The sequence below is a fragment of the Juglans microcarpa x Juglans regia genome, chromosome 4D, assembly GCF_004785595.1.
Source record: "Juglans microcarpa x Juglans regia isolate MS1-56 chromosome 4D, Jm3101_v1.0, whole genome shotgun sequence".
Classification (NCBI taxonomy): Eukaryota; Viridiplantae; Streptophyta; class Magnoliopsida; order Fagales; family Juglandaceae; genus Juglans; species Juglans microcarpa x Juglans regia.
This window is the reverse complement of record NC_054600.1, coordinates 9092606-9110147: the sequence shown is the minus strand read 5'-3', so window position 1 is coordinate 9110147 and position 17542 is coordinate 9092606. Positions and strand designations below refer to the sequence as shown.

Sequence of the window (17542 nt, the reverse complement as noted above, 5' to 3'; positions counted from 1 at the left end):
AATGAAACGAAGAAAGCTCTAATAATGTGAAAGAAGATAAATTTAACAACTTTATAGTCTGAACATGAGTTACCATACCGACTGACGTTATGGGTAATTTTTCTTGCTAAACATAAATAAACAAGTTTTCCTTCCAATATTTCAAAGAAACAAAATCATTGTGCCAAGTGTATGATCTTTTCCTCTCAGTGCTTGTCCCTAAATCGTCTTTGCTAGATTGCTGCTTCCACCCCCAACAAAGAAAAACGGCCTTTCCAATTCATCTTGTTTTCATTCTTCTGAGATTTTTTGATTTCTTTTTAACTGATTGAACTAAGGTTGAAAGATCATGTGGCTGCTCCATTTCCTCCATATCTGCAGATTGCAATTTTGCATCTTTCTTCGACATGGAACTGTTAGAGGGAAATTGAACTTGCTTGGACTTCATCTTTATTGATTTAACCAAGGATGATAACTCAAGCTTATCTTTCCTTGACGGCAAAACTTCAGACGTGACTTGCTCATCCTTGTTCAACCGACGCTCATCAGATGACATCTTTGATGTTGTAGATAACTTCATACGCTCCCTTTCTGCCACTTCTTGCCTGTTTTGCTTCGTCTGTACTAGATGCCGAGATAAAGCTGCCCACCTGTGACATCCAAACTCTAGTTGTTAGCATCACATTAAAGCCGACTTACGAACCGACCAGCAGAACGGCAATAAGTTCGCAATGTTTTAGACGATCTATAAAAAGAATTCAGTAGATTTACAGGCAAGTTCTTAATTTGAAATGTCAGAATCATCAAACAGGTGCAATCATGTCATGTTGCATGGGTTATCCTGCATATTACATACACTTGCCATCTAGAGACGAGTATCCGTAATCATTGGGCTTTATAACCACCCCCCAAGTGTTCCCTTCTTCTGTTCCATTCAGACAAATATATAATGGATATAATAATCACAAGAAAATCACGTTCTGCATAGAAGATACCTTTGGAATTCAGGATTTGTTGGATCCAGTGCAAATTGAGGTGAAGTGAAGAGAGCAGAAAACCGCGGATCATTATAATCAAGATCTGGTATTTTGTCTTCATCTGGAACTTCTTTCCCCTTCCTCCCCTTGGCCTTCTTAGGTTTCAAATTATATCGCTTTTGACCAGTTTCTTCGCCCTTGTCATCAGCAACTAATAACTCAAGCTCTGCTATGCTTGCTTCTGCTTCCTTATCCACATCTTGATGCAGCCTTTCTTCAACAATTTTACCTCGTACCGCCTTTTTACCTCTTTTAACTGAAGGCTCTTCGACAAAGAAGTCATCTGGTTGTTCAGGTGCCTCCTGATCAGTATCACTCCCCTCATCCTCTGATGAATACTTGGACTTATTTTTCCTAGCCTTCTTTTTCTCACTTCTTTTTCTAAGATAGGCCTCCCACACTGTCTCTGACTTCTTACCCTTCTTCTCTAAAATACGCTTGCTAATGTCCTCCAGGCCAGTATTGAAAGTGACCTCCATATCCTGGCCATCCTCCTCACCATCACCCTCTGAGACATCACCAGACTGTATTAAAGCACGATACATATCTCGTTTTTTATGCCTTTTAGCTGATTGATCCTCTATGTCATTCTCATCCTCATCACCATCGCTTTCACTCGCATCGGAAGCCAAAAACTCCTTCAACTCCAGTTCAGCTAGCTATAAGAAAACAGAGCCAGCATAAGCGCAGAAGCAAAAAGCATTTCTATACATGCAAATACCTCTTTTTTATTTTAATATTAATGAGTAGTATTATGTATGGAGGGTGAGGAGGAGGCAAGAACTCTCTCTGAATCTGAGAGAAGTCACTAGAGTCAGGTAGTCAGAAAACCTGAAAAAGAGCAACATTGATGGAGGATACTCTTGGAGACAAAAATCATGGGCACTATGGTTAAAGGAGGGGAACAAGTCCACAAAGTTTTTCCATTGGTGGCAAATTTGCATGGGAGGAACAATGCAATTGAGACGTTAATGGTAGACGGAGCAGTTTCCTCGGACCCGCTAGCCATCAAAAATCACATTGTACAGTATAACAAGCACCTACTTACAAAACAGTCCATGTGGAGACCGAAAGTGGATGGATTAACTTTTTGAATCGTTAGACCAATAGGGTTTAGGCTTGAGAGGCCATTCATAGAAGATGAAGTGTGTAAAGTAATCCATAGCATGGTTAGGGACAATGCTCCAGGTCCTAATGGTTTACCATGGGTTTCTTCCAAGTTTCTTGGGTACCAATCAAGGATATGATCTCATGAGCGTGTTTCAAGCAATGTTTTAAATTCCATTCTGCTGATCATTCCAACGAAAGCACTGGAATGGAATATTTCGGTACCGATGCGTTCCAGTGTACCATTTTGGGATTAGCTACATATATTTATATAAAATTGGTAATTTATAAAATAAACACATGTATATGTATGTATCATGTATGTATTTGTGCATGTATGTGTGTGTGCGCGCCTTGTGGGTGTGGAAGAATTGGAGATTTATAAAAATGAATATACGTTGAAAACATGAAAAAACATATAGAGATATTGGTGTTAAAAGATAATATCAAAAAAACCACAAACTTGAGTTGAGACAAAAAAATAAAATAAAAGAGTCAATGAATTATTAAAAATAATAAGATTTAAAAAAAGAGAGATTAAGGGGACATATTTAAAGTTACAAAAAAAATAAATTATATAATGACTTTTAGATTTACAAAACTGACATCCACACTCAAGAAAATTACAAAATTGCCACTAAAACAGTCCGGAACAGAATGTGGTCTAGAATGCAAATTCTGGCCGGAATGGGCTTGAACTTGAAACGAAACGGAATGAGGATGTATAGTGTACCTAGCACTACACCATAATGGAAAATTCCGGCCCTTTTGGCCAAAACGGAACAAAATTCAAAATTATGGTTTCAAGAGTTTCATTCTAATGAAAGGTTTGAAAGAAGCATTAATGCTACTTTTTTAACCCTTATTCCTCAAAAACATAGAGTCTATAGATGTTAAAGATTATCACCCTATTTCCCTTGTGAATGGAGTGTACAAGATGCTATCTAAAGTTATGGCAAATAGATTGACTACGGTGATGAAGAAGTTAATTTCGAAGCTTCAAAATGCGTTCGTCAAAGGCAAATGAATTCTTGATTCAGTATTAATTGCAATTGAATGCTTGGACGGAAGACTAAAATCTAAAGAGATTGGGATACTTTGCAAACTAGACATGGAAAAAGCTTATGATCATGTCAACATGAACTTCTTACTTTATCTACTTACGAGAAGTGTTTTTGGGGAGAAATGGTATGCTTGGGTAGCGTGTTTTATTTCTACCATTCGCTTTTCTATCTTGGTGAATGGTTCTCTACTGGGCTTCTTTGACACATACCGTGGTTTGAGACAGTGGGATCCACTTTTTTTCATTATCGTCATGGAAGCTTTCAACAAGATGATCTCGAGCCTTGTGGAAAGTGATTATCTCTATGATTTCTTGGTGGGGAATGACGATTACGACTCTATTGATGTATCTCATATGCTATTTGCCCATGATACTCTCATCTTCTATGGAGCAAATTACGGGCACTTCTTTGTTTCGAAGTTGTTTCTGATTTGAGAGTGAGCCTTTCAAAGTCTGAATTTGTGCCGGTGGGGGATGTCCCTAATGCAGCGAATCTAGCTAGTCTCTTGGGATGTAAGGTATCTCCCCTACCCATGAAATACCTTGGCTTATCGTTGGGTGCTTCCTTCAAGTCAGAGGGGATTTGGAAAGTTGTTATTGAAAAGGTGGAGCATAGATTGGCTACTTGGAAGAGGTTATACCAGTCCAAAGGGGATTGCTCTAAGCTAAAGCACCCTCTCTAACATACCCACATATTTCTTGTCTTTGTTCCCACTCCCTACAAAAGTCGACAGTCATATTGAGAAGCTACAAAGGGTTTCTAGTGGAGTGGGATGGGGGGCAAGTTCAACTTTCAACTTGTGAATTGGCCAATTGTTTGCACACCCACCTTGGATTGTGGATCCATAACATGATGAAGTTCAGCCAAACTCTTTTGGGAAAATGGATGTGGCGAAATCAACCAGAAAGGGGGCCCGATGGAAGATAGTTATAAATGTGAAGGCCGGGGAAGCTTGGGAAGGATGGTGCTTGAATGAGATACGTGGACCACATGGGGTGGGTTTGTGGAAACACATTGAGGTGGATGGAAGATATTCCTAAGACATGCATGTATTGAGGTGGATGACAATTCTGGGGTCAAGTTTTGGCATGACAAATGGTATGGTGGTCAAACCCTCAAAGACACATTCCCAACCATATTTGAGCTTGTACGGGTGGAAGATACGTAGTAGCTGATCTCTTGATTTTTCTATTGGCTCCCCTCAATGGAACATAGAGTTCATCAGAGTAGCACAAGATTGGGAGTTGGAGGTTATCACCAAGTTCTTTGCTTTATTGTATTACGCAAGAGTGAATGAGGGAACCATAGACAAGATTAGGATCATTCTAACAACTTCCGACTAGTCAAGGCATGAACACCTTTTCATGGAGGAATATATGGAAGACAAAAATTCCTCTATAAGCAGCTTTTTTAGTCTCGACAGCCTCCTTAGGCAAGATTCTTACTATAGACAATTTGAGGAAAACATCACGTAATGATATTGGATTGGTGTTGCATATATAAGAAGAATAGGCATTGTGAGGTGGCTAGGACCATGTAGGATGATTTTTTTGTGGGAATGGGGATCTCATGGGTCATGCGTTGAAGGCTGGTGATTTCCTAGCAAGCTAGAGAGGCCTGACTCCAAGGCAATCCTCAAGTGGCAGCAATCTCAAAGATAGCTCCTATATGTGTTGGTGCATTTGGAGGGAGAGAGATGATAAAGCTTCGAGGATTGCGAGAGGAAATGGATGAGCTCAAGATTAAAACCTTGTTCTTATGGGCAGGGGGTCATTGATTTTAATGGGCTAAATGTTCATGATTTTCTATTTTTGGTTGGGTACTCCTCATGTATACAGTATACATCCTGTGTACTTAGGCTACACCTTATTTCTTATGAATAAAACTACTTGATTACCTGTAAGAAAAAATGTATTCGCATAAATCAGTACATGTATGAGAATGAATGCATTATTTCAGTTCAGCGGCAGGTAATCCACCATATTTGTGCGGCACAAAAAAGAAGAAGAGTGCAGTTTATGACATCAACTTTGGAATATAAATTTAGAAGGATCGGATAAAAAAGTCGAAAGAAATAATTATTTAAAAAAAAAAAAAAAAAAAAAAGTGGAAAGAAATAGATCAAGGACACCAACCTGGTCAGCATTAAATTTTCGTTTCAAGGTCTTTACACGATCTGGTTCATCCTCATCCCAAGAAAGTTGAATTCTACTATGCTGCAGAGCTCGAGTTTGGAAATCTAAACCTTCATATCCTGCAGGTGCCTAGGAAAAAAGTGAAAATTTATCAACACTTCGTACCAACCAGCGAAATATAAGTGAAAGTTATCATTATTAATCATCACTAATCTTTAGCTCAGGAGAAAAAAAAAGTGGATATAGATCCTCAAAGTTTTAAGCATCTCCACTCTGAGGCAATCTCTTAGCAGCTGAAATTCTAAATGTGAATGTGCATATTACTGGTTGAAATCCACTACCTATATAATTTTCAAACATCTTTGATTTCTATTGAACCACCTCACCATTCCTCTAATTAATTTTATCATTTAACATTGTCTCAAATGCATTTTGATTTTTTTAATTGCACATTGTATTCTTTTTAACTTTTAAAACTCCAAACCTCTTGCTCTTCTCCTCCCTCCCATGCATCTCATCTCTGTCCACATCTGAGCTTTACATCTACCATTCAATTTCTTTTTGGTCTGAGCTTTTCATCTACCATTCAATTTCTACCTATCCATCACCTATAAAATCTCTGAAGTATTTCCTTTGCTCTCACGAGCCACCTCAATATTTTTCTAATTACCTTAAATTTGAATTATTTTATTGGTTCCTTAATTTTTTTCTTATCAGTAAACAAAATTTTATTGATCATAAAAATAGACAAAAGCCCAAGTATACGGGACATATACAAGAGTGTCGCCCTAGTTCAGTGATACAAGAAATTCAGGGAAACTCATTCCATTGAAATCAATTACAACCGACCAATGAAGTAAATTATTGAAAAACAATTTCCTAAGCTCTTCCATTGATCGCTCTCGATCTTCGAAGCTTCAGTCATTCATTTCCCCCCAAATGCACCACCATAAGCATATTGGGACCATCTTCCATATTGCTGCAATATGAGAGTTACCTTGAAGGCCTCTCCAAGAAGCTAAGAGATTGATCAACCCTTCTTGGCATCACCCAAGTTAGCCGAGTGAAGAAGTCATTCCATAATGTTGTGGCAATCTCACAATGAAGTAATAAATGATCAACTGACTCCCCACTCTTTTTGCACATACAACACCACTCCATGACAATGAATCAACATTTCCTTAAGTTGTCAAGTGTGAGTATCTTCCCCAATGAAGCAGTCCATACAAAGAAAAGTGCCTTTAATGGTGTCCTTGTCTTCCAAATGCTCTTCCATGGGAATGGGTTGGTTGTATGTGTGTGTGTGGCTTGATAGAAAGAGCAGAAAGTGAACTTCCCTTTCTTGGAGTGATCAGAAAATTTGTCATCAACTTCCCTCATGTAAGTGGAATATATGAGATCATAAAACTGAGATAGTGTCTACTCCCCAATCATGTGCATTTATGAAAAATGTGTCATTCCATTGAGGAGCACCATTTGATGTAACCAACAGGTCTACAATCAATGCTTCTTTCACTCTTGCTATGCCATATGTCGTGCCAAAATCTGGTTTTGAGTCCATCACCCACCTCAATTTTATTATTTTTTTTTATCGGTAAAAAAAAATTGGGTATAAGATCCACCATAGGTGGAGAGCCTAAACCTTATGTGTGGTAACAGGTAAGCCTGAAGGCTGTTCCCGTCCCTGTCAGGGGAGATGCCAACCGTCTCTCCTTTCTACGAACACTCAATTTTATTATTCAAACTTTCTACTTCACTCATTATGATCATTTACTTACCAAGTTTTTACACTCCTCGACTATTTAAATAACCATTTATTGCATAATATTTTATTTTCAAATTCCAAAAAACCTTTCAATTTCCACTTCTCAAAAGACCCTTCAGGTTCCACTTCATCATAGTTACTACACAAAAATTAAGAGTTTTTTCTTTCTTTTTTTTTTTTCTTTTCCCATGATGAATTAGAGACATTTTCTCGTGCATAGTGCAGACATACAACTACTTATTTATAAAGATATGCACTATAGTGAGAGGTTTAATTTTTTCTTTTTTTTTTTTTTTCCTTGAGTTCTTTCTATGTAGCCGAATGGCTCATTATCCTCAAGTTTATAGCTGCAGAATTATGAGGCTCATTAATTATCTAGAAACATGCAGGCTAAAATCCCAGATCAGAAAGAGAAGAATTAGGTGACAGCAAGATTGAATTACAATAGCAGGGCATGCATTGATCTCAAATGCATCATCGAGGGCAGGGGCACAATACAAAATTCAAACTATTTGTATGGGTGTAACACAGATCATATGATCTGTACTTTTTTTTTTTATAAGTAAATCTCTACAGGTATATAAATCTCTAGAGACAATAAAACCAGCACCGAAGGGTTTCATCTTTCTGTACTACCTTATCTGTTAATTAATTCCCCAGTTTGATGTAGAATGGCCAGAAAGAGGCTCGGGTAAGGATTTAGCCGAGGTCTAGGTTGGATCCTACACCTCAGTCAACCAATGCCCCCAACTTGGAATCCTAGTCCTAGATTTTTAAATAGGAATAGCAATATCCATCCATGCCAAGCTGGCATTTCATCTTGGAGAAGAAACAGCAAATGGTCATATTGCTTGCTCTGTACTAGCAATTGCACTAGCTTTCACTCTAACTGCAGCTTCCACTTTACAAAGGGTGGCACAGAGGATTTTATTGTTCAAGTGCTGGTGTGATTAGATCAAGACTTCACCAAAATTTGTTTTGTAAGTTACACAACAAATTATCTTGGCTTCTAGAACATAGCCTGCAAGCAGGGCCCATAACATATTAAATCAGGTTCATCATACGACTGTATATGCTCCTTGATAGACTAGAAAAATTTTCATCGATTCACTGAAATGGAATACTTGATGGTATATTTTTAAAAAGACTACAGCCCAAACTCTCAAAAATCGAGTACAAAACCTATCATGAGGTTAGAAGTCATACCTCGGTAGCAATATCTCGGGGTGGGTGTTTAAATTCCATGGAGTCAGGAATAAATCTCAGATCAAGTTTATTGGATGATCTTTCAAATTCAACTCCATCACATGCTTTATAAAGGTAATCAGCTGTGGCACTCGAATCACATTCCACCACAGCATAGTAGTACCTGTGGAGGATGATATACCCAAAAAATATGTAATATAATGTATATAATAAGATTTGATATGGTGAACAATGCATGATCCAAAGAAAAGCCTATTATATAGTGAAAGAATAGCCAGAATATAAGCTCAATGACTTAATTTTATGCCCAAACAATACATATCTCAGGGGCATCCTACTCAAAACCTTTTACTTGGCAGCTAGAAACAGAGAAAATGAAATTCAACCCAGAAAATATTTCAAAATGATCAAATGCTTCTGATCAAGTTAGTTAGCAATACTTTTTAGTTTAGCATGCAACATAAATAGTTCTTGGTCCTTTTTTACTCAAGTAAAGTTTGTAAGTTTATCATCACTAGCATAGAAACAAATGAGAGTAAGGGGATAAAAAATTAGTTGCTCAACCAAAATTTTGGAGATCAAAATGCTAACATTGACACTCTTAAAATGGGTCTATTTATTGCTAACCTAGTTATATAGAGTATTTTTCATCCGATAAATTTAGCCATTTGTGCACATCAAGCAAGTTTACGACTATTTTTAACAGATTTTTGAATATGATAAACATCATTAAAGATAGGAACTCCTAAATAGATCTCACAAAAAGAAAAAATATCCAGAAGTACACCTAATTGAATAGGCATGCTATCACTTAAATGCTTACTGATTACAAATAGATGATTCATTAAAACAAAGGCATAATTCTTTAGATGTAATTGTGCCCTCTAAGAAAATGATACTTTTTTGGAACTTAGAGTTTTACTGATAAAAACAAAGGCATTACCCATGTACACAGAGTATACAGAGATCCACCAAACCGTAAGAAAAAATGTGTCAACCTCGTGTACCCCAAAGAAAGAACTAATGGCGCCTTTTCATTTTTCTTTATTACATTCTGCTTTTCATTTCTTTTCCTTTCTTTTTTCAGTGGAAAGGAAGGAGAAAGGGCAACTACTTCGCTCTTTTCCAACAAGCAATGCGTTAACTCAGATTCAAAGTAAATTATATGTTAGATCTCAAGGTAAATTTCACTCTGAACATGTCAACAAAGGGATGCAATATCTTACAGATACCATAGAAGCAGCACAAGCGTAAATAAAGATTGTGAACCTGAAAAAATGCACAAACTGCACTAAATTCAATCACCTTAACTTGCTTGTCTCATATGCACGCAGTTTCTCGTAGTCTATCTCATCTTCATTATCTTCATCATTTTCATCATCAAATAAGCCAACGGGACCATGAACTTCTTCCTCTTTCATACGCTGAAGACCAAACTCAGACGGATAGACAGCCACCGATAAAATTTGTCCGTCTTTTGGGATAAATGAGCTCAAAACTACATACAAGTCAACAGCCTGCATAAAGGTGAAGAAGATCCATCAAGTAAAAAATAAATACAGCACAGAAAATACTGCCATAGTATTGATATAGGGCTCTGGATTAAGTACTGACATCAGGCTAATGATTCAGTAAGAACCCTACAGCTTCATATAAAATTTGACCTTTGAGTTCAGTACTGATATTGGGCTCTGGATCTAGTATTTACTTGTGAAGCAGTTAGGAACATCCCCCAGATGTTAGTATTTGGGGGATTTTGAGGACTCTTCTTTCCAACTTTTGTTGGCTTCGAATATGATCCCCTAATTGGTGGGATAGAATAAGAGCTGAAGATTTCGTGCAAATAAACTGGGCAAGTAAATACAATCAGTAAAACAAATTTTCTGGTTGTCTTCAGATTGGCGACTAATAAGTAAGCTTCAGTTTCAGATTTGATGGGTCTTTCCAATGGAGTGGTGCTTTGGCTCAATTATCTATTAACCTAGCCATGTTAGGCTCTTTAACCATTGTTGTAGCTCACCCTATGTATTCGATGCCCCCTTATCCATATCTAGCGACTGACTATGGTACCCAATTATCGTTGTTCGCACATCACATGTGGATTGGTGGATTTCTCATAGTTGGTGCTGCCGCGCATGCAGCCATTTTTATGGTAAGAGACTATGATCCAATTACTCGATACAACGACCTCTTAGATCGTGTACTTAGGCATCGCGATGCAATCATATCACATCTCAACTGGGTAAAGAGAGGAAGTGTGGGGAGAGAAATGACAAGAAGATATTGGAACATCAATTTGGAAGAGATGATGGAAGCAGGAGTTCATTTTGGTCATGGTACTAGTAAATGGAATCCTAGAATGGCACCTTATATCTCTTCTAAGCGTAAATGTATTCATATTATAAATCTTATTAGAACCGGGATGTAAGTTTCTCCAGATCTGCCCAGGATTGGGAAGTAGAGGAGGTTACTGATTTTTTCAGATTGTTGTATTCAGTGGAGATAAGAAGACAGGGCAGGGACCAACTATGCTGGAGACAAACAGCCTCTAAAAAGTTTACTGTTCGGTCATACTATAAGGTGATACTAAATCAGCATCATATTTGCTTTTCTTGGAAGAGGATTTGGAAGGCTCATGTTCCGACAAGGGTGGCTTTTTTCATATGGACAGCAGCAATAGGGAATATTCAGACCATAGATAACTCGAGGAAGCGCGGAATGATTGTTTTGGATTGGTGCTTTATGTGCAAGAAAGAAGCGGAATCAGTGAACCATCTACTACTTCATTGTGAAATGGCTAAAGTGCTGTGGGATGGAGTGTTTGGAAGGGTTGGGCTGAGCTGGGTTATGCCAGAAGCAGTGGTCAATTTTCTAGCAAGCTGGACCAACTTTCAAATGCATACTTGTTCCCAAGTGGCAGCTGCATGGAAGATAATGCCTCTGTGTATTATGTGGTGTATTTGGTTGGAGAGAAACGAGACGTGCTTTAATGATAGGGAACGCAATAGAGATGCATTTTGGAAGTTTTTTATAAGCACTCTACTTAGCTGGTTCTCTGCTATTGTAGTCAAGGGAGGGGCTGTAAACGAGTTCTTGTCTTCACTTTTCTAGTATTAGAATGTAACTAGGTGTTTCTTCTGTATACTTCCTGTGCACTTAGGCTTCGCCTATTACATTGTGCTTAATAAAACTTTTAACTTATAAAAAAAAAATGAAATTTTTTTAACTGTATATCCTACAGTGGAATCATACGCAGCTAGAGAAATGATATAATGGCATATAAATACTAAATGCGCAGAAGCCATTATTGTGAAAGGCAGGGAGATCAAGTCAAAGTTCAGTGCTTCAGCACGCAGCTCACTCAACAGTTACAAGGGATGGGAAGCGGCCCAAAAACAGAAGTATTAGCATTGGGACTATAACAATTCAAAGTTCAAACATAATCAAAATGATTTGGATAATTAAATGGCCCTAGATACTTTGATGTTGGCTCTGATACGTAAGACTCAAATTCAATTCTGTTCAAGACTTAACATACCTTAACATACCTCCAGTCCATATTAACAACAGCGAGTCTTCGAGTTTCTCTTTCGATTTCTGGTATATTCTCCTGTCAATATGGCAAAAACCATAAAAGAAAGAGTGACGTAAAATTCATTTGAAAAGGCACAATTTGGCTGCTAATTACATTAAACGGAAAATCTACAAAGCACAAACTTGAAAGGTTACATCTTCTCGAGTGCTTTTCTACCATATGACCAAAGTTGAGCTCGAATTGTACCTGCACTTGAGGCTCCTCCTCCTCAACCCCCTCGTCTTCACCTTCATCAGTATCGGTGGATGTGTACGACTCATCGTCCTCCGGTTCCGACACCTCCGACTCACTGCTCGACTCCAGTCCTGACTTGACATGACCGAGTTTCCCCAATTTCCTCCCTTCCTCTACTTCCTCGTCGTCTTCATAGATAACCTCTTTCCCCGCCTCCTCCTCCTCCTGCTCCTCCTCCTCCTCCTCTTCCTCTTCCTCTTGTTTGTGTTTCTCCTCTTCGATTCGATAATAATGTCGCAAAGAAGTCTCAGAATTCCGCTTCTTTGGCTTTCCTCGCTTGTCTAACGGAGCCGAGGACGAGACGAAGAAGCTCTTGTCAGTAAGCACGCGGTTGAAGCGCGAGTCGATCGCGACCATAGAAGTGTTCCTGGGAACTTTCTGGAACCGAGGGTCGGAATGTACAGACGCGAACCGAGCATCAGTGATGATCTTCCTGTCAGTAAATTGGGCTGCAGCTGAAGATTCCGAGTCCTTCGGCTTGTTCTTGGTCTTGCCCTTCTTTGAGGCCATGTTGGATTAGGGTTTAACGAATGAGCGTCCTCTTCTTGTCCTTAGGGTTTAACGAATGAGCCTGGTTGGTTTCTGCTTTTACTTTACAAAAGAAAATGACCGGGACGGGCTGTGCAACATAACATACAACTCAGTCACATATTTAAAAATAAATAAAAATAATTATTTTAATTTCCTTTCCAACTATTAAAAATTATTGTAAATAATATTTAAAAAAAAAAAAGACTTTTTCGATAGAGAAAAAAATGTCTATATAAAATCATTAAAACACATTAGATATGTTGTGGGCTGTAATTAGCTCAAGATATCAAAGTAAATTATAGACAATCATTCTTTGTTGACTATATAATCCTAGCACTTTGTTAGAGTGGTTTAGATTCAGAGATGAGTTGAGATGGTTTGTGAATAGTAAAATAAAAATTAAATTATTTGTTATATTTTGTGTAGAATTTAAAAAAATTGTAATGATGAAATGAGATGAATTGAGGTGTATTGTGAATCCAAACGGTGCCTAACTCTAACTCGAAATTAAGAAGTTACAAGAATTGAGCTATGCACATTGCTACTAGGGATGTAAATCGGTCTGGTTCGGTTCAGTCCAGAGGATGGTGTGAAACTCTATCATTTTTTTGGACTGGACTGGACTGATCACCCCTAGTGAATCGAATTGGACCATTAACTGTTAGTCCGGTCTAGTTCGGCCGGCTTAGTTATTTTGTTTATTTTGTTTCATCTTTTCTTTTTTTTAAAATAAATTAATAAAAAAATTATTAAAATTAAAATTAAGTGAATTATTAATATGAATTATGTAACTAACTTATTAAAAAAATATTAACTATAATTATATTTATGATGTTGATAGTTATTACTTACTAACTTAGATTTTACTCTTTAGTATTCATAATTATTAATAATGTCCTACATTTTATATGATTAATGACTATAAAATAATTTCATTGTACATAGATTATTCATGATTACTTGCAACTTAAGTATTTAAAAAAATTAGCTAATTACTTTAATTAAGTGTAAATAGTAGAATATGTATGATTGTATTATGTATCTACATATATTATTATATAATTTATGATACATTATTAATTGATAGCATATATTATTTAGAATTTTATATGGTCAATGATAATAAATTAGATGAAAATTGCATAATTAGATAAAAAGTTTCAAATGTTTTGGATGAATATGAACCATTCGCTAGAGCGTCACATGGCATCTGGTTCAAATAGCTGTCAAATCACAATTTAAGATGTCAAAATCCATTTAAGATCATTAAAAAAACCTTTTTGGACACATGGCACGATCCTAGCCATTCAAGGTGGTAAGGTGATTTATTTATATCCATGTTTTATCTTACGCTTATTTAATTATTTTATAATATGTCATGCCATGTCATTTTAATCTGTAACATGAATATTTGTTACAAGTAATGAATGCCATGTCATAAGTATACAATTATGTCACAAAAATATTTTTAAGTCATACATGAGTCATTTTTTTTTATCACGACCTCAAGTGTTAGGATGAGTAATTATTCTAGTGGAACTCCCCTGTCTATTTTAGAGTGTTTAAAATGGAGTGAAATCCATTAGATTGATAAAATACAGTCAACAGACTTCGAATGAGAACTAAGTAATTGGTTTCCAAAGCGAAATCAATCACTAAACGCTGGTGGGTGTCGAAACATGCTACAACTACAAGTCATGGGTTTACCTATGGGGTAAAGTCTTCATGAAATACATACTCACAATTGGAGTGAAATCCCCCGAAATGGTAGATGATATGTTAGGGATCAGAGAACCCGCACACCCCCAACTTGACGATGCCGAATAGGTTGAGGAGGAGTCTCGAGGAGCTCATGGAGATGATCATCCAGCTTATGGATGTCATTTGGGACCGATAGCCGAGCTGCTTGAGTGACTTGGTGTTTAGTTTAGTTTTATATTATGTCTATAACTATGGAGACCTATATCTGGTACTAATTCATTTTGATTACAGAATTGTCGGACGGATGATATGTCTTTTGATATGTGAATTTTAGTAAAAGAATTTATGTTTTGGGATTAGTATTCTGGTACATTGCGTATTGCTAAAACAATTATGCACTATGATTACTACATATTGTTAGAAGTATGCTATGTGCATTGCATTCTTAACTATCATGAATGGTTATATGTAATCTCGTGTTGCACGTCCCGATATTTTAAATCCCATGTGGAGTTTAGGGGCATCACAACACACAAGAGGCTCCCTATAGCTAACATATAAAGGATGTTCTCCTTTTGTTTCTTTTCAATATTGTTCTTTGGCTAATGGAGCAAAATTAATTTATTACATTTTGCAATAGTTGTATCCTCAAATGCATAATTTTGCATGCTAGACCTATTGAGTATTCTCTCGATGTATGCCTTCTGTGATAAGCCAACTATACCACGTGATCTATCATGATGAATCTGCATTCCTATCACAAAAGATGTCTCACTAAGATCTTCATTTCAAACAGAGGCGGACCTACGTTGCTTACCCCCCCCCCCCAAAATGTTTTCAAAAATATGCTTTAGTATATGGTTTTTTCAAAGATATCCTAATATAAAGATAATTTGACCCCCAAAATATTTTCAAAAATCTCATTTAGTACTTAGTTATCTGGATTTCTTTTATTTTTTTAATAATTTTTTCATAATTATACCTATTTTTCGTCATTAATAAAATCTCACATTCTCTTTTTTTTTTTTTTTTTACATCTCATAAGAGGCAATAAAATATCTTGGTCTTTTTTTATAAGCTATTTGGTAAATTTACAACCTCATTATTCCTATTTATTTACACTTTTCCTTTTAAGTCTTCCACTAGTTAGCTTATTTGGATTAGTTTTGTTAGTAAGTACATATATACTACCATCAAGTTAACAATTATGAGTGAATGCAACAAATCTTGTATAACTATTTCTATCTATATTATAGAGACTTTACAATATTCAATCTTAGATTCAACAAAAAAAATTTATCTTTGTTTACTTAATTTTTATCATTTGCTTCAAAAAATCTTACATAACTAATTTTATCTTAATTTTTATCTTTCACTTGAGTCCGATGGAGCTCAAGTGAGAGTTTAGATGGGTGGTTTTAATAATTTAGTTTGTCCCTAGATAACAACCTTATATGGTTAATGTTAAATGTCGGTGACACACTTTGTTACCATAAACATCGGTTACTGTTCACCCTTACATACGACACACTTTACTAATCGCCCCCCACGCACCTAATCCTAGTTCCGCCCCTGATTTCAAAGTGTTTCAAAAGAAGTTTCTTAATTTTATGTAACAAGCATATGCCACTACTTACCAATAGGATGTCATCTACATATAGCACCAAAAATATAAATTTACTTCTATTGACCTTATGATAAATACATTGATCCACAACATTTTCTTAAAATCGAAGCGGGAAGCCTACTTTAAACTAAAGATGGATTTCTTTAGTTAAATCAAATGACTTTATCCATCACTCTCAAAGCCCTCTAGTTGCACCATATATATTTTCTCATCCCGCCATTGAGAAAAGTGGTCTTTATATCCATCTGATAAAACTCTAAATCCTAACAAGTTACAAATGACATAATGATCCTAAAAGAGTATTTTGATGAAACTGGAGAAACTCTTTATAAACAATGCATTCCTTTTGAATAAAGTCTTTTATGACTAGGTGTGCTTTATACCTCTCTACATTGCCTTTAGAGTCTTGGTTTTAAAAACTCATTTACAACCAATTAGTTTAATACCCATAAGCAATTTGATAAGGTCTCAAACGTTATTGTTCTTCATAGACTTTAACTTATCTAGCATTACACCCATCCACTTTTTATTTTTAGCACTTTGTTTGGCTTGGTTGAAAGAGATTGGATCATCTTCCAATTCTATATCAAATTCATGCTCTTGGGGATAAACAATATAATCATCCATAATTGCTAATCTCCTCTCTCTATTTGATCTTCTTATTGACACTTCCTATTGAGATTGTTCAGGTTCTTCCATATTGGTAAAAGGCAACTCAGGAATGATTTGGTGATCTACATCCGTTTCCTATACTATGACAGGTGTGACCACCTCTCCACTCTTAGTATTTTTCAGATAAATTTCTATATATTCCTCTTCAAATACAATATCTCTAGGTTGTGTACTCCCATTATCTTGAAGACTCTCACTTAATTTAGCATTATCCATATCAATTATGGTATTACCTGAATGGTATTACTTGAAAGGCAATAAAATTTGAAACCCCTCGATTTCTTTGAGTATACAACAAAGTAGCAACTAATTGTTTCTTAGTCTAGTTTCCTTTTATTACACCTATAGGGCCTAGCTTCAACTAAACACTAGACAACCCCAAAAATAAAAATGCCTAATACTAGGCATTTTTCCAGTCCACAACTTATATGGAGCTCAAGCTACTACTTTACAAGGTACTTGATTAAAGATGTAAACTACAGTCTTTATGGATCTCCCTACAATGACTGTGGTAAAGAAAAATGAGTTATCATACTCCTAACCATGTTCTTTAGGATTTAATATCGTCTCTCAGCTGCACCATTTTGGCATAGAGTCACTTGTATGGTATATTAAGGAACGATGCAACATTCTTCTAAATAACTCGCAAATGGTTTAGGACATTGTACGTTCACCTGATTCGTCATATCTACCATAGCATTCACCACCACAACCAGATCTAACGACTTTAATTTTCTTATAAAGTTGATTTTCAACTTAGTCTTAACGACTTGTAGTGCTTATGATTTTTCATATATTAAATACATATACCCATAATGAAAACAATCATCTATAAAAATGATAAAATATCGTTGACCATTCCAAGATGTCATGGGGAATAGACCACAAA

General features: G+C 36.3%; 1 protein-coding gene and 1 non-coding gene across 2 annotated transcripts; both read right to left on the bottom strand.

Annotated features, from left to right (window-relative positions):
• Positions 1–29: 29 nt before the first annotated feature.
• On the bottom strand, positions 30–12750 carry LOC121259775 (pre-rRNA-processing protein esf1). Its single transcript, XM_041161515.1, has 7 exons — positions 12075–12750; positions 11832–11903; positions 9599–9810; positions 8294–8456; positions 5323–5451; positions 975–1675; positions 30–629 (listed from the first exon to the last, which is right to left on the bottom strand). The coding sequence occupies exons 1-7, from the start codon at positions 12630–12632 to the stop codon at positions 260–262; spliced, it is 2205 nt and encodes a 734-aa protein (XP_041017449.1). The 5' UTR covers positions 12633–12750; the 3' UTR covers positions 30–259.
• On the bottom strand, positions 6921–7048 carry LOC121261791. The gene has a single exon (XR_005940011.1). It is a non-coding gene; the product is annotated as a U6atac minor spliceosomal RNA (small nuclear RNA).
• Positions 12751–17542: the final 4792 nt, after the last annotated feature.